Consider the following 23,400-nt stretch of genomic DNA (forward strand, 5'->3'; position numbering starts at 1 on the left):
GCTCCATACACACTTTAGTCTCATATATTCCAGTGGAATATATGAGGTTTTTTTTTTTTTTTTTTGCAGCAATGAGTAGAAGGCGGAGGTCACATATTGTTGCTGATAAAATGTAATCTTTATTAAATTACAAATCTTGTAACAAAAACAAGACAATTTGAGAGGGGTAAAATTCTAAATACAGACTTGACAGTAAAGTCTAAAGAGAAAGGTAAAAATTGTCAACAAAACAATATTCGCTCTTTATACATAGGTGGCTGGAAGGTTGTTCTAAAATAAAAAGCCATTTGTTTATTAAACCACGGTACTTCAGACTTACAACTACATCAGTATTAAATAGGCTTTTACTCCTGGCCTCTTACATTTAGTTCCTCACATTCTTTCAGAGTTAAATGAAATATAATGGGGCTTCAACTCACACAGTAACAAGTCAGGGGTTATGACAAGCTACAAAAGACAAAGTGAGCAACTACAGTGTCTGTAGGGCAATGGTTTCACATTAATAAAACACTCAGATTACTTGGGATGACAGCTTGGTGTGGCCAATTCTTATTAAGATGCCTTGAAGTGAGTGTAGTTGTAGCTTGTTGGGAAAGAACCAGACACACATTTAGAACATCTATGAAATACAAGTAAAGACAGTATAGCGAGAGAAAAGCTCCCTTCTGCTGAAAAGGCCTGGACTACATGATCCCTACAGACTAGAGTCTGTACATTGTCATGGGCTCATCAGTAGGGATGATCGAACATTGGGATTTTTTCAAGTTTGTTCGAACTCAAACCATCGGCATCCTATTCACATTGAATGTGAAGCCAATGGTTCGAGTTCGAACGAACTTGAAAAATCTGATGTTCAATCATCTCTACTCATCACAGGGAATAAGGTGGAAGTAGACCAGGGCTGGACAAATTCCAGGAGTGAGGTAGCTTCTAGAGTTGAGCAAACTTCCAGCACACAGCATTGGATTAGCGGTAGCTGCTGAACTCGGATGCAGCCGCAGACTGTCCAGGAAAACAGGTTGTAGCCATGTTTTTCTGGACTCCCTAGGTCTGCACCTAACGCTAATCAAATGGCATATGCTCGGGTCTGGACTAACCAGTCAGGCTCAAAGTTTGCTCAACTCTAGTAGCCATCACATCTAAACAAAATCTATAGGTGTTCTTACGGATACTGGGCCCTGACAGCAATGTGTCCGTAGCTGGTGTACACAGAAATACAGACGTACACAGCAGAAAGAAAGACTAAAGGCAATTTTATACAAACTCATAGTCTATTTTCCAGTCCATTCATTTTCTTTTTTGACAAACTGGATTCTGTCAGAGGGAATGGAGAACAGACTAAGGGCCCTATTCCACAGGACGATTATCGTTCTCATAATCGTTAACGATAAACGATCCAAACAACCGCTATTGCGAAAGACCCGAAATAGTTCACCCATTTACATGGAAAGATAATAGTTACTTATGATCGTTCTTGCGGTCGTCTTGTCGTCGCTATTGCGTTCTTACTGCGAACGATGTCTTATTCAATGCGAACGATTTACGAACGAGCAACGATAAAAATAGGTCCAGGTCTTATTAAATGATCAACGATTTCTCATTTGGTCATTAGTCGTTAACTGCAATTCAACCAAATGATTATAGTTTAGATTCAAATAATTTAACGATAATCGTCCTGTGGAATAGGGCCCTAAGGGTCCTATTACACAGAGCAATTTTTAAACATTAACGACAAACGATTGCAAACGAGATTGTTTATCGTTAACCTGAAATCGTTCACCATATTACACAGAACGATAATCGTTAGATACTATCGCTTACTCCTTCTGATCCCAGCAAAACAATGAACAATGTGCTATTACACTGAACGATTAATGAAAAAATGCGGAACTTGAGCGAACGAATGTGGATTTACAGCAAACGATAATTTTAGGTTCAGATCTAAATCAATGATCAACGACACACGAACGATTTTTCGATCATTGCCTGCAATTACACAGAACGATCATCATTTAAATTCGAACAATTTAACTATGTTCCGCACGATAATTGTCCCGTGTAATAGGGCCCTTAAAGACTTTCCTTCTATTCCTTCTTTAAAAAACAAAAAAACAACTGTATATATGACTGTGAAACGATCACTTAGGCTGGGCTTCGAAATTGTCCAAGATTAGAAAGCGTATTTTTCCCCCAAAGTCAGTGCGTCATATTCATGCGCAGTTTCTGGAAGAACCACAAATACTTTTTCCTTTAAAGCTACAAATAAATATACGTTTGTTGGGTAAATATTTAGGCAAAAGAGATTCTTACAATCATATATACTTACATGTTATGAATCCAGGTAATAACTGCTACATGTAAACCCAGCGTAATGATATTTATTACATGGAAAGCACATTTATAACAGACAAACACAGAGGAAAATGGTGTACACTACAAAAGAAAAAAAAAAACACACATTTATGGATATCATATAAAATATACTTCAACACCTCCACTTTACTGCCATGTTTCCTTACTTCACCCCTTCCCCAGGTATCTTGTGCTGTATTTCGGAGAAAGCAATAAACAAGAAGGGGTACTTCAATTCACTTATTTAAATGATCCATACCTTCTGGTTTAGCTCCACTTCCAAAACACAGTGTAGAAAGTAGCAGGCCAATTCAGCACTCACATTACGCCAATTCTTCAGTTATCTACTTATAAATAGCCCTTCCAGCCTAAAACTGAAATAAATCAAGATGAATGTCATGTTAGGGGTCTGTATTTTCTTTGCTATCTGGTCTAAGCTCCGTTCTAAAGCAATGACATCTCACGTTGCTTATGAGAAGCCCAGAACTGTTGCTCACTTAGACCTCAGTCACCGTGCACTGTCCATCAGGTCTTCTAGACCTTACAATGGTATTCTGCCCGCCATTAGCTGCTGCGGCTGGGCGATCTGGTGGTGGCAGGGAAGCCCCTATTACTGTGTGTCTCTGCTGAAGAAATACATTCTGTTGAACTGAAAGAATCCCTTGGCTATTGGAGTCATCTGATTCAGGGTCATCTACAACGGCATCGGTGGGTGGCACTCTATTTGCAGGTTGCGGCAGTCCTTCCTCGCCTTCCCCAATGTTATTTCTACCTGCTGCATTGTCTGCTATCTGAAGTTGGGAGAATGCATTATCAAGGGAAGTACTCCCATCACTATGTGCAAGGGCAGGATTAGTAGTCTGGCTACCAAGAACTGTGTGAGGTCTGACCGGTAAAAGAGAAGTAGTTTGGGCAGATGATGCTCCGAGTGTTGCAATGTTGTCCGCACCATCTGCTGAACTCTCCCTTGCAGGACTTACATTAGCTGCTTCACAGTCCAGCCTTAAGCCAGCCACACCTTTTTTAGGGATATCTACAATATCCCTTTTCATCTTCCTGCGTCGTCCGTGCTCATTTCGTCTGTACTGCACCATGTTCTCCAAGTCAGCTACATAGAGAAAGCCTGCGATGAGCATCTCTGTGTTCTTTTTGCCTTTCGTAAAGGCATCTTCAAGCTCTCTGCTCGTCCTCTCGTCATACTGCCACCAGCCATTTCTTCCTTCATAGTACCAGGCGTACTCCCCGTTCCCTCTGCTTGCGGACTTTAGTTCTTCGGGAGAAAGTAAAGTTGGTTTGTCTAGGAAGTCCTCAGGGATCTCTTGTCTACAAAGTGCACATCGCCTTCCAAGCCATGAAGCTCCTTTCACACACAGGTAACAGAAGATGTGTTTGCAGGGAAGACTGACTGGGTGGACACAGGTTTGGAGGCATATAGCACATTCAGGGACCGCAAGGTTTGGAGCTCCATTGGCGCAGGCTTCACCAAGCTTCTTATTTGAGGGCAACATATTTGTAGTGTGGGTGATCTCACCACAACCAGCCATCCTATTGCAGGAAATGAAATCACTGTAAACAGTTGCTTCAATTAAACAAATCCACTTACAATGACTATAATGAACCAAGACCCTAGTGTTCAGAAAATGTCATGAAAGCATGTTGGTTCGGCAGCTTCTCCAAACCGGAATTGGCATTTAACGCACTGCGTATAGAAAAGTTGGAGGCCGCTCTATGAAGTCCTAAAAACCTGGATACAACCATTGGCTGTATCCATGTTTTACCTTTTCCAAACACAGGGAATTAAATTCTTAAGTTTGCTCAATACCAGTGATAACAGTAGGGCTGAGTTTACACTGCAGTCACTTTATAATGCAATAGGTGTGGATATAAGTAAATTTATTTCTCAGCATTCCGCTGGCATCTCCATACCGAAACGTATATTCAGCTTGCTGGGAGCGCAGCGTGCCTGGGCGTACGCACGCTGCATCATTGTGAGTAATGAAACTTTCTAATGGAGGAAGACGACCCTATCAGTGATTACTCGCCTGGTGTGTATATGGGGCAAGCCAAAGATAGGTTTCTGTACGGAGATGCCTGCAGAATGGTGAGAAATTGATTTACTTATATCCACACCTATCACATTATAAATATGCTTTACAGCAAGCCCCATGGACATTAATACAATGAACTATTCTCCTATTCTTTGTATGATACACATTTGCATGCATGCTCTGTGACTTGTAAAGGGGTCATTCTACAGGGCAGGGGGGCTTCTTTGGACTTATCTATCTGCTGCTGTCACCTTTCACTGCAATTCTGTACCTGCCAGATCCACCGCTGGGTTTGGCTCAGAAGAACTGTAGTTGTCAGCTGTGGTATGTCTATGCTGCCTGCCAAGTGGCCTGTGCCAGTACTGGTTGGCTATCATGGGCAGCAGATGATTCGACTATTGCTTAGTGGAGGACAGTACGCAATTTCTAAAATGTGGCATTAAGGTATATAAAATTATGGGGAGATTTAAAGCATCATAGTACTGACTAAAAGCTTAAAAGGTATCTGTCCCTAGGTTTATGCTAGGTTTGTGAGGACAACATAAACAAGCAATAGAAATGCTCAACAGAATGGTGAATCCTCTTCATCCTTTCTAAAGAGTCTGCAGCACATAGTCTGCATTTATAGACCGTGCACAGAACACGTGAATGCCCCCTTACTAGCATTAAAAACAGGTTTAGGGTAGCTTCACACCTACCGACTCGCAGCGTAAATCTCGCTGCAAGTCTAGCGGTCTGAAAATGTCATTCTGCTGCCCCCTTAACCCCTTTGGCTCCCGCTCCGCCCTTACCTGTCTCTGTGCTGCACGGGGTCCCGGAGTACTGCTCTCCCGCCCAGCCAATCAGTGTATTGCGCAGCCGCAGCCACTGATTGGGAGAGCAGTACGCCGGGACCCCGTGCAGCACAGAGACAGGTAATGTATACAGACATAGAGAAGCGGAAGATAAAGGGGTTAAGGGCGCGGCAGAATTACATACTCGCAGCGGTCTTTCAGAGCGCTGTGAGTATGTAGTGACAGGGAACTGCCAGGACCTGCCAGACTCTCAGCGAGATTTACGCTGCGAGTCGGTAGGAGTGAAGCTATACTTAAAAAGTTTTCAACAGTTGGGATCTGGGTGCTGAGACCCCTACTGATTGACATCAAGCATTTTAGGTACCGGTAGAAGTCTCAGCACCCAGATCCTGAGTGATCCGGACGTTTGACATGTCATAAGGGAATCAACCAAACATATATGCACATGTAAGTGCTGACAGTTACCAGTTAATGATTGAACATGCAGTCTATTACCTTTATAAATGTTACAGTGAAATGATAGAATCCAGGGATTTGATCAAATGCCCAATACCTTTAAGGGAAATGATGGAATGAACGATCGAGGAGTCACCCGGCTCTATGTTAAGCGGCAGAGGAGGACGGGGGAGCAGAGCGGCACAACTCCCGGCAGGCATATGGTGCTGGAGGCGGACAGGGGAGCAGAGCGGACAGGCCAGGGGAGCAGGAGGCATGTCGCAGGGCGGGGCGGACGGGACTGGAGGAAGACGGGGAGCAGAGCGGCACACCTCCCGGCAGGCATACAGTGTTGGGATGGACGGGGAGCAGACAGGCCGGGGGAGCAGGAGGCCTGTCGCAGGGCGGGGCGGACGGGACCGGAGGCAGACGGGGAGTGGAGCGGCACACCTCCCGGCAGGCGGGGATCGGAGTGGACAGGCCGGGGGAGCAGGAGGCGTGTAGCAAGGCAAATGAGCGGAACAAGGAGCAGAGAGGCGGTGTAGGCGGATGGGGAGCAGAGCGGACAGGCTTGGGGAGCAGAGAGGCGATACGGTAAGAAAATTCTATGTCGCAGAGGGAAATAATAGAGGTCACTCCATCATTTCCCTGAATGTGGTCAGTGATTTGATCAAATCCCTAGGGAAATGATGGAACTGCGTAGTCATTTCCCGGAATTTGATCAAATCCCTTAGTGATTTCATCAATTCTCTGATTCTATCATTTCACTGCAACATATACATTGTTCATTTCATTATCTCTGCAAAAACGTCTGGTATTTTCCGGTAACACTAACAGAGGCATGTTGGCGACACTCCTAGCGCCTGCCCCCCCTCCAACCACAACTCTGTTACCCGGCCACTTTAAAGAGGACAGGCTCCCGACCCCTGTTAGATTCCCCTATACTCACGTGATCCCACCGGGTCCCGCTCCCTGAGCCGGTCGGGTCACGGAGATTTCAGCGCCCGAAGCCCGGCGCGCGCGCTGAGAGATGAGTCCGATGCCCATAGAGAATGACGGAGCATCGGACTCCCCATTCATTCTCTATGGGCATCTGACTCTGCTGTCAGCGCGCGCCGGGCTTCGGGTGCTGATATCTCCGTGACCCGACCGGCTCAGGAAGCGGGACCCGGCGGGATCACGTGAGTATAGGGGGATCTAACGGGGGGTCGGGAGCCTGTCACCCAGGCACGGGGGGTGACAGGTGTCCTTTAACGTCCTCACAGAAATATTGACACCAGCTCATCTTTGGCTGCATTTAACTCCCACATAGCCGAAGATTAAACAGCTGTCAATCATTCTGTGAGGAGGCTGTGGCGGCCTAGAGATGGATGGGTGGTCAGAGAGCAGGGCAGGCGCACACAGTCACGTCTCTGTACCAGAATATAAAAGAAGAAGTTTTTACAAAGTTGATGGAACAGAGGATCTGTATAAAGGTAATAACAGACTGCTTGTTTAATAGGTAACCCATAGCTGTCATCTCTTACATAGGCATATACCTGCTGTCAGAGGAAAGTGACACTTTATTTAGTTTTTTGCTCTTAAAGAGGTAATTCACAAAAAATATTTTCACTTTAAATCAACTGGTGCCAGAGATTTGTAATTTACTTGTAATTAGTCCTGCAGGAAGTGGTGTATTATTTCCAGTCTGGAGAGCAGGAGAGGTTTTCTACAGGGATTTTCTACTGCTCTATATAGTTCCTGATATGGACAGAGGAGGCAGCAGAGAACACTGTCAAGACTGGAGAGAATACACCACTTCGTTCAGAACATACAGCAGCTGATAAGTACCGGAAAACAAGATTTTTTTTTTTTTTTTTATTACAAATCTCTGGCAATTTCTGGAACCAGTTAATTTAAAAGAAACTTTTTATTTTTTGTGATCTACCCCTTTAATTTCACTTTATTTTGGATTGCACAAAGGCATTTTAACCTCCAAATCAAACATGAATCAATAAAACATTTATTAAAAGAAAGTGTCTTTACACTCACTATATGCAGCATAGCTCAATCCTTATTTTGAACTGGAAACAAACAGGAAAACCTGAGAGGGTAAGGTCACCCATTAGAAATCATGCAGGTATTAAAAGGTTGTGCAATACAATACTGAGAAAACGATGGTTATTTTTCATATATTCTCGGTGAAAGGAGGGTCCTTCGTTTAGGAAGACTCCCGCCATCCAGACTTCTGACTAGTGGGCGAGATTACCGAATGAAAACACAGACAGCAGATGGAAGGGGTAGGAGTTGTCTGGCACACACTGAGCAGAGACCCATTAACTAAAGTCATGTCTCACAACAGGTTTGTGTACAGTGTTCCCCTAGGTTACAATATTTTCTATATACAATGGTCTTTCCTGGACCACTGCAAACCACATACAACATACAATGCTACATGGCTACATCACTGGCTACATCACTGGCTACATCACTGGCTACATCACTGGCTACATCACTGGCTACATCACTGGCTACATCACTGGCTACATCACTGGCTACATCACTGGCTACATCACTGGCTACATCACTGGCTACATCACTGGCTACATCACTGGCTACATCACTGGCTACATCACTGGCTACATCACTGGCTACATCACTGGCTACATCACTGGCTACATCACTGGCTACATCACTTCCCCCTTCCTTGCCTGCACTTGGTGTCCATGAATAAATAGAAGACCCCACTACTTTTGAGTGCCATATGTCTCTTTCTTTTTACTATTATAGACTGCCTTACCTCAGTGTGTGCACCACCCTAGGAGTCTGTTCAGACACGATCTTTTTGCTGATTGCTCATTTATTATGCTGCTATAGCAGTGGTGCCGTCCTCTCTCTCTCCTGGACATTTATAAATTGATGACAGCTACTGAATGGTACCAGTGGTTTTAGGAGTTGGGTACAGATTTGCTTTAACACCATAGAACTTTATGGTGTATATAGCCCTTATATCAGCACTTGATGCTTGGAAATGGCACCCATGTGCAATAGAGATATATCTCCTTTAGGCTATGTTCACACAACGTGAACATCCGGCCGTTCCGTGACCCCGGTTGGGTCACGAACGTCCGGTCTCTGCCCGGACCATCGTGGCTGGTACTTAAGTACCGGCCGGATGATCTGTCCGCCCGCAGAGCTCTGATGCGGGTGCATCACCACGCGCCCGCATCAGACCTTCCCCCTGCACACTATGGAGCGAACGGCCCGAGCCGCACGCTTTATAGTGTGAATTGACAGGGTTTCCTACGGCCGCAATTCAATGAATAGCCTTACAGTGCATTCACACGTACAGGATCCGCAGCAGATTTGATGCGGTGTTCAGTTACTTAGACCAAATCTGCTGCGGATCTGCAGCATAAAATCCGTTGCGATATGGTGTGTGTGAAGCTACCCTTAGGGTGGGTTCACACATACTGGAGAGTTCCGTAGCGATTCCCGGCACTGTAATTTTGTGTGGTTTTTAATACTCACTGCAGATTCTACATTCCATCCACTGAGAGTATGTAAAGCCCCTTAACCCACCGCTGCCTTGCTAGTACAGCTAAAGGTGGATTCACACTGCGTTTTTGCAATCAGTTTAACGGATCCGCTTTTTTTTAACGGACAAAAAAAATAGCATCAGCAACGTTTTTGTGTCCGTCAAAAAAAACTGATCCGTTTTGATCCTTTTTTTTTTATTATTATTATAATGGAAGTCAATGCAAAAACAAATCAAAATGGATGCACAAACTGCAACCGTTTTTGCAATCCGTTTTTTTTTTTTTAAATGGATTGCAAAATCGCAGTGTGAACCCAGCCTTACCATAACATATCTGAGGAGTCATGAAGAGCTGTCGGTCACACTCGCCTGTATTGCAGTAATATACAGGGCCTACACAGCAGGATAGGGGGCAGCACCCTCCATATACTAACTATACAGCCTGTAGGAGATCACTGCTGCTCTGATTATATAATAAATCACCAGATCTCCCCCTTCAGGGATGTTATTATTGTGGCTCTACAGTTATTGTGTATTGTTTAGCAGCTCTGGGAAGCCTGACATGGCAGGAGGTCATAGAAATACAGCCATGAATAATGAAAAGGAGCAGCTCCAGCAGCAGCACATCACACAGGGACGCATCCAGCAGCAGCACATCGCACACAGGGACACATCCAGCAGCAGCACATCGCACACAGGGACGCATCGCACACAGGGACGCATCGCACACAGGGACGCATCACACACATCACACACAGGGACACATCACTCACAGGGACACATCCAGCAGCAGCACATCACACACAGGGACACATCCAGCAGCAGCACATCACACACAGGGACACATCCAGCAGCAGCACATCACACACAGGGACACATCCAGCAGCAGCACATCACACACAGGGACACATCACACATAGGGACACATCCAGCAGCAGCACATCACACACAGGGACACATCACACATAGGGACACATCACACACAGGGACACACCACACACAGGGACACATCACACACAGGGACACCTCCAGCAGCAGCAGCACATCACACACAGGGACACATCACACATCACACACAGGGACACATCACTCACAGGGACACATCCAGCAGCAGCACATCACACACAGGGACACATCACACACAGGGACACATCACACACACCGCACACAGGGACACATCGCACACAGGGACACATCCAGCAGCATCACATCACACACAGGGACACATCCAGCAGCAGCACATCACACATCACACACAGGGACACATCGCACATCACACACAGGGACACATCCAGCAGCAGCAGCACATCACACACAGGGACACATCACACATCACACACAGGGACACATCCAGCAGCAGCACATCACACACAGGGACACATCACACACAGGGACACATCACACACAGGGACACCTCCAGCAGCAGCAGCACATCACACATCATACACAGGGACACATCCAGCAGCAGCACATCACACATCACACACAGGGACACATCACACACAGGGACACATCCAGCAGCAGCGTATCGCACACAGGGACGCATCGCACACATCACACACAGGGACACATCACTCACAGGGACACATCCAGCAGCAGCACATCACACACAGGGACACATCCAGCAGCAGCACATCACACACAGGGACACATCCAGCAGCAGCACATCACACACAGGGACACATCCAGCAGCAGCACATCACACACAGGGACACATCCAGCAGCAGCACATCACACACAGGGACACATCCAGCAGCAGCACATCACACACAGGGACACATCCAGCAGCAGCACATCACACACAGGGACACATCCAGCAGCAGCACATCACACACAGGGACACATCACACACAGGGACACATCCAGCAGCAGCACATCACACACAGGGACACATCACACACAGGGACACATCACACACAGGGACACATCACACACAGGGACACATCACACACAGGGACACCTCCAGCAGCAGCAGCACATCACACACAGGGACACATCACACATCACACACAGGGACACATCACTCACAGGGACACATCCAGCAGCAGCACATCACACACAGGGACACATCACACACACCGCACACAGGGACACATCGCACACAGGGACACATCCAGCAGCATCACATCACACACAGGGACACATCCAGCAGCAGCACATCACACATCACACACAGGGACACATCGCACATCACACACAGGGACACATCCAGCAGCAGCAGCACATCACACACAGGGACACATCACACATCACACACAGGGACACATCCAGCAGCAGCACATCACACATCACACACAGGGACACATCGCACATCACACACAGGGACACCTCCAGCAGCAGCAGCACATCACACATCACACACAGGGACACATCCAGCAGCAGCACATCACACATCACACACAGGGACACATCACACACAGGGACACCTCCAGCAGCAGCAGCACATCACACATCACACACAGGGGCACATCGCACACAGGGACGCATCGCACACAGGGGCACATCACACACAGGGACACATCACTCACAGGGACACATCACTCACAGGGACACATCACTCACAGGGACACATCACTCACAGGGACACATCACTCACAGGGACACATCACTCACAGGGACACATCACTCACAGGGACACATCACTCACAGGGACACATCACTCACAGGGACACATCACTCACAGGGACACATCACTCACAGGGACACATCACTCACAGGGACACATCACTCACAGGGACACATCCAGCAGCAGCACATCACACACAGGGACACATCCAGCAGCAGCACATCACACACAGGGACACATCCAGCAGCAGCACATCACACACAGGGACACATCACACACAGGGACACATCACACACAGGGACACATCCAGCAGCAGCACATCACACACAGGGACACATCCAGCAGCAGCACATGACACACAGGGACACATCACACATAGGGACACATCACACACAGGGACACATCACACACAGGGACACATCACACACAGGGACACCTCCAGCAGCAGCAGCACATCACACACAGGGACACATCACTCACAGGGACACATCCAGCAGCAGCACATCACACACAGGGACACATCACACACAGGGACACATCACACACAGGGACACATCACACACAGGGACACATCACACACACCGCACACAGGGACACATCGCACACAGGGACACATCCAGCAGCATCACATCACACACAGGGACACATCCAGCAGCAGCACATCACACATCACACTCAGGGACACATCGCACATCACACACAGGGACACATCCAGCAGCAGCAGCACATCACACACAGGGACACATCACACATCACACACAGGGACACATCCAGCAGCAGCACATCACACATCACACACAGGGACACATCGCACACAGGGACACATCGCACATCACACACAGGGACACATCACACACAGGGACACCTCCAGCAGCAGCAGCACATCACACATCATACACAGGGACACATCCAGCAGCAGCACATCACACATCACACACAGGGACACATCACACACAGGGACACATCCAGCAGCAGCACATCACACATCACACACAGGGACACATCACACACAGGGACACATCCAGCAGCAGCACATCGCACACAGGGATGCATCCCACACAGGGACGCATCGCACACAGGGACGCATCGCACACATCACACACAGGGACACATCACTCACAGGGACACATCCAGCAGCAGCACATCACACACAGGGACACATCCAGCAGCAGCACATCACACACAGGGACACATCCAGCAGCAGCACATCACACACAGGGACACATCCAGCAGCAGCACATCACACACAGGGACACATCACACATAGGGACACATCACACACAGGGACACATCCAGCAGCAGCACATCACACACAGGGACACATCCAGCAGCGACACATCACACACAGGGACACATCACACACAGGGACACATCACACACAGGGACACATCACACACAGGGACACATCACACACAGGGACACATCACACACAGGGACACCTCCAGCAGCAGCAGCACATCACACACAGGGACACATCACACATCACACACAGGGACACATCACTCACAGGGACACATCCAGCAGCAGCACATCACACACAGGGACACATCACACACACCGCACACAGGGACACATCGCACACAGGGACACATCCAGCAGCAGCACATCACACACAGGGACACATCGCACATCACACGCAGGGACACATCCAGCAGCAGCAGCACATCACACACAGGGACACATCACACATCACACACAGGGACACATCCAGCAGAAGCACATCACACACAGGGACACATCGCACACAGGGACACATCACACATCACACACAGGGACACATCCAGCAGCAGCACATCACACATCACACACAGGGACACATCACACACAGGGACACATCACACACAGGGACACATCACACACAGGGACACATCACACACAGGGACACATCACACATCACACACAGGGACACATCCAGCCGCCCCCACACACGTACAGCGCCCGCAGGCAGCGCCCTGGCCCCGGCTGTCACTGGACACTGGCTGCTGCCTGCAACAATGACGCAAACACGGGCTTTACACTGGCACAGATGCAAAGACAACACAGCACAGGCACGAATCAACACGGCGGTGGAATGGATACAGGATGACGTCACGTACCTTCCCGGTGTACCGTGTGACCCGGTACTACCCGTTGTGAATCGTTGTGACGGATCAGCGCCCCGGAAGTGGAGAGATGAACTAAAGCTAATGACATCATTTCCTCTCAGCGCCTGTCCCCGCCCAGCAGCCACTCCTATCCAATCAGCGGCGTCAAGGCTATTATGCCAATAGCAGCTGAGGCTTCTTTGTACTCGGTGTGAAACAATGGCTGTGATTGGTTGCGACGTCACTGGCCCTCAAGAAGGAAGTAGGAGAATGCGCTAGTTGTGGGCGGGGCTGAGGGATGTCTGCCGGTGGATCGGTTACTAGGCAGACTATGGTACCTGACCCCGGCGTTACGTGTTCCCTTTGTGTGAGGGTGTAAGACAAGAGGCCATTACACCCGTCACATTTTGTTAACCCTTTCGGGTTATTATTTTGCTTACGTTTCCTGTATTATTTAGTTTTTGCAGGTAATTTTGTAGTTAGTGTTCCGCTTTAGTTGTGGCGGTGTTGCTAACATTTGGAGTTTTACAGTATCCATCAAGTACTATAATGCGCCCTATATCAGCTAGGAGAATGGACCTGGAGGAGCACTTTAACCCTTCCAGATACTGTTTCACCCCATCTTTTAAACACTGAAAAGTCACTGTCAGATTTTTTTATAATTTTTTTTTTTTTTTTCAGAAATCAATAGTCCAGGCGACTTTAAGAAACTTTGTAATTGGGTTTATTAGCCAAATCTGCCATTATCTGCATTCGAAAAGCCTTTTCCCAGGTTCCCCCTCCCTCCTTTTTTCCATTCACTGCAAAATATCAGGAAATTGTGTCTTGTTGCATCAGACACAACCCTGTCTGTTCTATAGAGAGGGGAGCGGGGAGATTAGTGGCAGTAGGGATTGTCCGAAACTGCCGAGGTTCAGGTTCGTATGAACCCGAACGCTCGGCATCAGATTCCCGCTGTCTGCCCGCTCCGTGCAGCGGGTGGATACAACGGGAGGACAGCCTGGAAAACTGGAATACAGCCTATGGCTATGGTTGTATCCCAGTTTTTCAGGCGGTCCTCCCGCTGTATCCACCTTCTCCACAGAGCGGCCAGACAGTGGGAATCATTGCCGAGAGTTCGGGTTCGTACGAACCCGAATCGAACTCGGTTCGGACCATCCCTAGTCGGCAGCAGAGAACAAAGGATTACACAGTGGGAGCTGTGTGAGCGCCGCTATTCAGAGGTCAGTGCTGACTTCAGAGGAGAAAGCCCAGTGATGTAGCTGTAAATTAACCTCTTAAGCACGCATGATGTACCGGTACGTCATGCGCCCGTAAGAGGTGTTCAGAGCTCTGAACCACCGCGGTCCCGGGTGCCGCTTGTAGCTTGTCCGATCGCCGTGCCCGATAATACAGTAATCAGATGCAGCTGTCAAACATGACAGCTGCATCCGATTACCGGATTCAGACGTTCCCTGGTGTCTAGTGGAGCGATCTCCGTTACTGCTGCCGGCTGGGGACCGCTCCAAGATGGCGCCATCCCCGACTCGGCACTCGTTTGTTTTCGACCACAGCAGCTGAAAGCAAACGAGTGCCGATCTCATTGATCTTTGCTGTATAACCCAGCAAAGCCCAGGAGGGCTTCTAGTATATGTGTAAAAAAAAAAAAAAAAAGTATTGTTATAAGTAAAAAGCCCACTCCCCTAATAAAAGTTTGAATCACCCCCCTTTTCCAAGGTTTTAAATAAAAGTAAATAAATAAACATGTTTGGTATTGCCGTGTGTGTACTTTGCGACAATAGGAAGCTTAAAACGTTAGCAGCAATTTTCCAAATTTTCAGCAAAATTTCAAAATCAGTTTTTTTTAGGGACCTGTTGGGGTTTAAAGTGTATTTGAGGGGACTGTATGTTAGAAAGCCCCACAAAGCACCCCATTTCAGAAACTGCACCCCCCAAACTCTGCAAAAGCAGATCCAGAAAGTTTTTTAACCCTTTAGGTGAGTCACAGAAATAAAAGCTAAGTGTGTAAGAAATTTGAAATTTTCTGTGCAGAGATTTTATTGTAATCCAATATTTTTCATAATTATAAACCTATTACCAGAGAAATGCACCCCAATAATTATTGCCCCGTTTCTGCAGTTTATAGAAATACCCCATATGTGACCCTATTGCGCTATTTGACGCAACCACAAGCCTCAGATACAAAGGAGCGCCTAGTGAATTTCAACGCCTCCGTTATATTTGGTCATTTCTGACTGTACCACTTCAGATTGGCAGAGGCTCTGGGGTGCTAAAATACTGGAAACCCCCCACAAGTGACCCCATTCTAGAAACTACACCCCTCAGGGAATGTAACAAGGGGTGCGGTGAGCATTTGGACCCCACAGGTGTTTCACAGATTTTCAGAACAATGTGGCGTGAAAAAAAAAAATTTTTTACACTGAAAAAACATGTTTTTCACAAAGGGATACAAGGGAAAAAAAACAAAAAATGCGTAGCGCAGTTTCTCCCGAGTACAGAAATACCCCACATGTGGATATAAAGTGCCAAGCGGGCGCAGGACGAGCCTCCAAAGGGAAGGAGCGCCAATTGGCTTTTGGAAGCTGGATTTCACTGGAATGGATTTCATGAGCCATGTCGCATTTACAGAGCCCTCGTGCTGCCAAAACACTGGAAACCCCCCCACAAGTGACCCCATTCTGGAAACTACACCCCTCAAGGAATCTAACAAGGGGTGCAGTGAGCATATGGACCACACTGGTGATGGGCACAAATGGGGAACAATGTGACGTGAAAGTGAAAAAATTCATTTTTTCACTTTCAAAGCACAAATGTGCCTGTTATCAAGGGGTCCATATCCTCACTGCACCCCTTGTTAGATTCCTTGAGGGGTGTAGTTTCCAGAATGGGGTCACTTGTGGGGGGTTTCCAGTGTTTTGGCAGCACGAGGGCTCTGTAAATGCGACATGGCCCATGAAATCCATTCCAGTGAAATCCAGCTTCCAAAAGCCAATTGGCGCTCCTTTCCTTTGGAGGCTCGTCCTGCGCCCGCTTAGCACTTTATGTCCACATGTGGGGTATTTCTGTACTCGGGAGAAACTGTGCTACACGGTTTTTGTGTTTTTTTTTCTCTTTTAACCCCTTGTGAAAATGAAAAATTCAAGGCTAAACCAACACTATAGTATAAAAAATGTAATATTTCATTTTCACGCCACATTGTTCCACATTTGTGCCCGTCACCAGTGGGGTCCATATGCTCACTACACCCCTTGTTACATTCCCTGAGGGGTGTAGTTTCCATAATGGGGCCACTTGTGGGGGGGTTTCACTGCTTTGGCAACACAGGGAGTTTTTAAATGTAACATGGCCCTCGAAATCCATTCCAGCTAAATCCAGCCCCAAAAAGCTAAATGGCGCTCCTTCCCATTGGAGGCTTACCCTGCACCTGCATAGCGCCTTAAGTCCACATTTGGGGTATTTCCGTACTCTGGGGAAATTTCTCTACATGTTTTGTTCTGTTTCTTCTCTTTTAACCCCTTGTGCAAATGAGAAATTTCAAGACTAGATCAATGATGTTGTGTAAAAATAAAAAATTTTTATACTTCAATTTTTCATTTTCACAAGGGTTTAAAAGAGAAAAAAAACACAAAACGTGTAGAGCAGTTTGTCCTGAGTACGAAAATACCCCACATGTGGACATAAAGCGCCATGCGGCCGCAAGCCAAGCCTCTAAAGGGAAGGAGCGCCATTTGGCTTTTGGATGCTGGATTTGGCTGGAATGGATTTCAAGGGCCATGTTGCATTTACAAAGCCCCTATGCTACCAGTACAGTGGTAAACCCCCACAAGTGACCCCATTCTGGAAACTACACCCCTCAAGGAATCTAACAAGGGGTGCAGTGAGCATATGGACCCCACTGGTGACGGGCACAAATAGGGAACAATGTGACGTGAAAGTGAAAAATTTTGTTTTTTCATTTTCACAGCACAAATGTGCCCGTCATCAAGCGGTCCATATCCTCATTGCACCCCTTGTTAGATTCCTTGAGGGGTGCAGTTTCCAGAATGGGGTAACTTTTGGGGGGCCTCCACTGTCTTGGCAACACAGGGCCTTTGTAAATGCGACATGGCGTTCACCATCCATTCTAGCCAAATGGCGCTCCCTCCCTGCGGAGGCTTACCCTGCACCCGCATGGCGTTTTATGTCCACATGTGGGGTATTTTCATACTTGGGGGAAGTTGCGCTACACATTTAGTGTTTTTTTTATCTTTTAACCCCTTGTGAAAAAGAAAAAATAAAGAATTTTTTTTTTTACACTAAATGTTGGTCTAGCCTTAATTTTTTTAATTTCCACAAGGGGTTAAAAGAGAAAATAAATGCAAAACGTGTAGGGTAATTTCCCCTGAGTACGAAAATACCTCACATGTGGACATAATATGCCATATGGGCACAGAACAAGCCACCAAAGGGACAGAGAGCCATTTAGAGGCTGGAATGGAGGATGGAGGCCATGTCACAATTACAAAGCTCCTGTGCTGCCAGGACAGTAGAAACCCCCCACAAGTGACCCCTTTTTGGAAACTACACCCCATAAGGAATGCAGGGTGCAGTGAGCATATGGACCACACTGGTAACAGGCACATATGTAGAACATGTGCTGTGAAGATGAAAAATACAAATTTTTTCATTTTCACAGCACAAATGCGCCCATCACCAGGGGGCCATATCCCCGCTGCCCCCCTTGTTAGATTTCTTATGGGGTGTAGTTTCCAGAATGGGGTCACTTGGGGGGGTTCTACTGTCCTGGCCGCACAGAGGCTTTGTAATTGCATCATGGCATCCTCTAATGGGAATGGCGGCCATACCTACTTAGCTGGGAAAAAGGGACAATTCTAATTTATTTGGGGGTATTAGGCCAATTATTAGTTTATAAGGTTAAAATGACAGAAGTCCATCAAATTCAACCTGTGTTGATCCAGAGGAAGGCAAAAAACCCTTGTGAGGCAGACGACAGTAGCCTCATCACAGGGGAAAAATTCCTTCCCGACTCTAAAATGGCGATCAGAATATTCCCTGGATCAACGTGACCCCTGAAATAGGAATAAGGGAAAGAATATAGAAAATGTAGAACTCTAATGACGTGTGGTGCGCCTTGGAGCGATCCTGTATGCAGAGGCCGGGGGGATGAGGACAGGTGGCACACTGGAAAATGGTGTCCTTCCTGATCCCCCTGTTACGCCACACTCTGCACTTCTTTTGGGGTCTCCTGTTTTCCAGTGTGGGGGACGTCACCTGGAGAATGTTGTCCTGGTGCGATACGGGGTCCTTCATATCCAGAAGTGCTGGGTCCGCTCCATGGCTGCTAAATATTAGGGCTCTATTACTGCTTCTGATATTTTCGGATCGTGCCGCAAGCTACAGTAGCTCGGGCAGCGAGGGACCGGAAGAGGGGGTGCTGGTATAAAAGTTATCCCCGTACAGGTGGTAACCTTTATCCAGCAGTGGGAAGATCAGTTCCCAAACGATCTTCCCATTAACTCCGAGGATGGGGGGGGCATCTGGGGGCTGGATTCGGGTGTCCCTTCCTTCATACACTCTAAGGGTACGTGCACACTGCGGAATGACGACGGACAACCCTTTGTGCATTCCGCAGCTCGCACCCGCCGGCGGACTGGTGCAGGGGCGCGTCTCCGCCCGTGTCACAGACTCCATTCTATGCACGGGCAGATTCCTCCCTCTGTCCAAAGAATGAACGTGTTCATTCTTTGGACGGACGACGGAATCCGCCCGTGCATAGAATGGAGTCTATGACACGGGTGGAGACACACGCGTCTGCATCAGTCCGCTGGCGGGTGCCAGCTGCGGAATGCCCAAAGTGTTATCTTCGCCATTCCGCAGTGTGCACGTACCCTAAATCTGAAAGTGTACCCTGAGGTACTCTCACAGAGTTTGTAGAATTTCACCTTATTGGGAAGGTACTGGTGGAAAAGACGTGTCTGGGGAGCAGCATACGCTACGCTACCCCCAGACACGTCACTGGATGGTGAGGATGATGAGGATGAATGGAGGCAAAAAGGATCCCCCATTCATCCTTACTGGCTGTTTCGGTGTCGGAGGCAATAATAGCGCATGCCTCCTCAGCCGAAAACACTGTGGAGGCCATTTTTATATGGGGATTGGTATATGGGGTATGTAAATGTGTAGTGGTGTAGTGTAAAACTTTATTTCATGTAGTGTAGTGTAATGTAGTGTTTTTTTAGGTGTTTATTTGACAGTAAGAAAGAAAAACCTACGTCAAGAAAGGAGTTGCTGATAAATGCCGCACTTATCATCAGACAGTGGTGGTAGGATATAGGGGAAAAAAGGGGGGGAAAACCCATACGCCAAAAAGGAGGAGTTCCTGATCAGCAGCACACTTAAGTGCGATGCTGATAAGCACTCAGCGGCGTTAGGGCGCATAAAAGAAAAAAAAAACTGGGAAAAAAAACCTTTTTTTTTTTACCCCAAAGCAACTGATCAGTGTCAGTCCCATCACGGTGATCGTGGGGGTGGCATCGGCGCCATCTTTTCCCAGGACACTGATGGCGATTGGTGCTTTTCGGGTCACCGATGACCCGGAAAGCTGTTTTCAGCTGCTATCGGCTGATCTGAATTGATTGGCGGTTAACCACCCCCCGTGCTGACGAGCAGAGATGGCCTGCTATATATTATAGCAGGCCATCTTCCCCCATCGCTGTGTGTACATCTTCCCTGATTGCTGTGGGTAAACATCGCGCGTAAATGTATGCCGGGCTTCGGGGGCGTACATTTACGCCCGCTATTGTTAAGGGGTTAAAGGGTTGGCACCAAAGTCGTTATTAAAGGAACAGTACCAAAGTCGCTCTTAAAGGGATGATACTGAACCCGCTTTTAAAGGGCCAGTATAACATTTGCTCTTTAAGGGTCAGGGTCGATTTTTCTCTTAAAGGGCTGGCTCCAAAGTCTGTCTTAAAGGGCAAGTACTGAATCTGCTTATATAGGGCCAGTACCTTATTTTCTCTTTAAGGGAAACTATCAGCAGGTTAGCTACCTAGTGGGAATGGGGCGCTGGGGATGAAGGTATGTCTATTACCTTCATCCTCTGCACTGTTCCCGTATTGTTAGCTGTGAAATCTTCTGCCTGGAAAGCGGCTATGAGCACCTATCCGGCCCATCCCCTCCATTGTTAATCATCAGAAGGGGAGCTATCAGCAGGTTAGATTTTCTAACCTGCTGATAGTTCCCCTTTTAAGGGCCGGTACTGAATTAGCTCTTAAAGGGCTGGTAGCGATTTTGCTTTTGAGGGGCCAGCTTGAAAAAGTTGCTCTTAAAGGGTGGATAACAAAGAACCCGCCATATATACATGCGCATTAGGAAAATAAATTGTGTCATTAAAGGGTTGAAGTTTCTCTCAAAGGGGTACTCTTGTTTAAGGGGCACTGTTTTCAATCACTATGTATTCTCTCCTGGAAATGCACCTCTAGTTGTAAATGTTTTCGCTAAATGTATGTGAACACTTGTTGGAAGGTTCCAGTGTAAGGAATATACAAATTCATACATGACTGTTACTACAAATAGATGCTGGCTCATCCAACACTTAGGAACCTTCTGACTTTGTGTACAATGGCACCCATTTGGGTGTGTCAAACTGAGGAGAGGGATCAGTACATACATAGCCCAGATGTGGTGCTGTTCATATAAGGGAAGCGGAGGCTATATCTAGTGTTCACATACTATAGAACAACATTCTCCATCAGTTAAGAAATTACAACTCCCAGCATCCCCATAAGCCCATGCTGGGAGTTGTAGCATCACAGCTACTGGAGAACCACACATTGGGGGACACTGCTATACTGTATATATAGACAAGTAATGTCACGAGAGAGGTGATACAGTACTTACACGATCTATACTATAAAATGATTATGTTATTTATCCCTCACGGTGAACACTATGTAAAAAAAAGAGACCCAATAAACCAAACCAGAATCTGCATGGTCTCCTCAGTGTGGGCTACTTATGAAATGCTGTCGTCATGTGGAACATGCAGCCAGAATGGAGCAGTTTTCTTTCTTGACGGACCTCCTGCTCTCTCTCGGAGAAACGGGCGTCAATCCAAATGGCCAGATGTATCAGGTCATTCAAGTAGGATGGGAGGTCCCGGCTGGAAAGCATGTCCTTCATTCAACTAAAAAGGCCCTTCTTGAAGTTAGCACTAGGGCCGCATTATTCCAGTCGAATTCAGCAACCAGCATGTTGAATTGTACTGCATAGTCCCCAACAGAGGAGTTGCCCTGTCACATATTGAGGAGGGCAGTCTTTGCAGAAAATACTTAATCTGGCTCCTCCAACACATACCGGAATTTTGATAGGAAGGCCTGGAGATTAAGGGTGACCAGATCATTTCGATCCCACTGTGGTGTTGCCCAGGCCAAGGCCTTCTCCTCAAGGAGACTGACGACAAATGCCACCTTGGACCGCTCTGTGGTGAACTGGTTGGCCATTAACTAGATGTGCAAGGTACACTGGGAGAGGAAACCTCTGCACATCTTAGGATCTCCACCATACATGGTGAGCAGTGCCAGGCGAAGATTTGGTCCCAGGGGAAATGCTACTGGCAACTGAGGAGATGGAGGTGCTGGTGGGGCCTGTTGAGCCGAGAGAAGCTGCTGCCACATGGCAGACAACTGTTGTGTGATCTGCTGGTTATGCTGGGCGACCACTCTGGAGATATGGCGGATGTCTGACAACTTGCTGGGATCCATGGTTTGAGCCTACTGTAACAGCAGGAGTTGTGGATCCGCTGACCACCAGTAGTAATGGTAAAGCTGCACCAGGGAGTGGAGTCTAAAGGGCCACAGCATGGTGGCAACCGCCCAGGTCACTACCCCTGGCGTGACTTGCTAGCGGAGGCAGGCAAGGTACAGCTGGGGACATGTAGGCGAGCAGGCAAGACTGCAGCAGGACTCATGGATGGGACCATGGGCAGGAATCACAGGCAGGAAAGCTGATACCTCAAGGCTAAGAGGCTCCAACGGGAAGGTGATTAAGTTTAACCAATTAAGGACGCACTGGTCCTTTAAATCTCAAGAGGCTGCCGCACGCGCACCCTAGCAGGTGGGACGTGCGTTACTGGCAGTGGAGAAGCAGCTAAGATTGGGGACTGGTAAGGCACCCGGGGGGAAGGGGCAGCGAGGTGCATCTGCACGACACTGACCGAGGGGGAAAGGAGTGCGGCAGCTGCCTGGAGCATGGGAAGCTGCCACAGCCATGGCACTCGAAATGCCATTTGTACTCCAAAATTGTGCCAATACAAAATGTAGCTCATTCTGGAAAAGAAAACAAGCCCCCACACACTTACGTCAAACCAAAAATAAAGCTCTGGTTGGCAGAATATGGCAGCAAAAGAACACAATTTTTTCTTGGGTTATCCCGAAATTACAATTCATGGACATATTCAGAAGATTGAGTTTAGGCAATTAGTGGGGTGTTTGACCTGAAAGTCCCTCAGTGAATGAAGTGTGATCCACACTGGACCATGGCTTCATACACACACTGTGGGATTGCTTAGGTTATCATGGGATGTGTGTGTGTGTGTGTGTGTTAA

The 23,400-nt window shown here is 47.5% G+C and overlaps 1 protein-coding gene across 2 annotated transcripts; it reads right to left on the reverse strand.

Moving 5' to 3' along the window:
* Nucleotides 1-103: 103 nt before the first annotated feature.
* RNF146 (ring finger protein 146) lies at nucleotides 104-13,948 on the reverse strand. 2 transcript variants are annotated; one of them, XM_069974886.1, is made up of 3 exons: nucleotides 13,809-13,948; nucleotides 7,661-7,712; nucleotides 104-3,897 (listed from the first exon to the last, which is right to left on the reverse strand). In XM_069974886.1, exon 3 carries the CDS (start codon nucleotides 3,894-3,896, stop codon nucleotides 2,850-2,852), a length of 1,047 nt encoding a protein of 348 aa, XP_069830987.1. In that variant the 5' UTR covers nucleotide 3,897; nucleotides 7,661-7,712; nucleotides 13,809-13,948; the 3' UTR covers nucleotides 104-2,849. The 2 variants fall into 2 exon arrangements, with proteins under 2 accessions (XP_069830987.1, XP_069830986.1); XM_069974885.1 differs by lacking the exon at nucleotides 7,661-7,712 and having other exon boundaries at nucleotides 13,809-13,947.
* Nucleotides 13,949-23,400: the final 9,452 nt, after the last annotated feature.

This window comes from Dendropsophus ebraccatus, chromosome 6 (genome assembly GCF_027789765.1).
Source record: "Dendropsophus ebraccatus isolate aDenEbr1 chromosome 6, aDenEbr1.pat, whole genome shotgun sequence".
NCBI classification, from domain to species: Eukaryota; Metazoa; Chordata; class Amphibia; order Anura; family Hylidae; genus Dendropsophus; species Dendropsophus ebraccatus.

What these genes read in the sequence shown, in the direction of transcription:
- RNF146 (XM_069974886.1), bottom strand. Translation starts at nt 3,896, where the DNA reads ATGGCTGGTTGTGGTGAGATCACCCACACTACAAATATGTTGCCCTCA.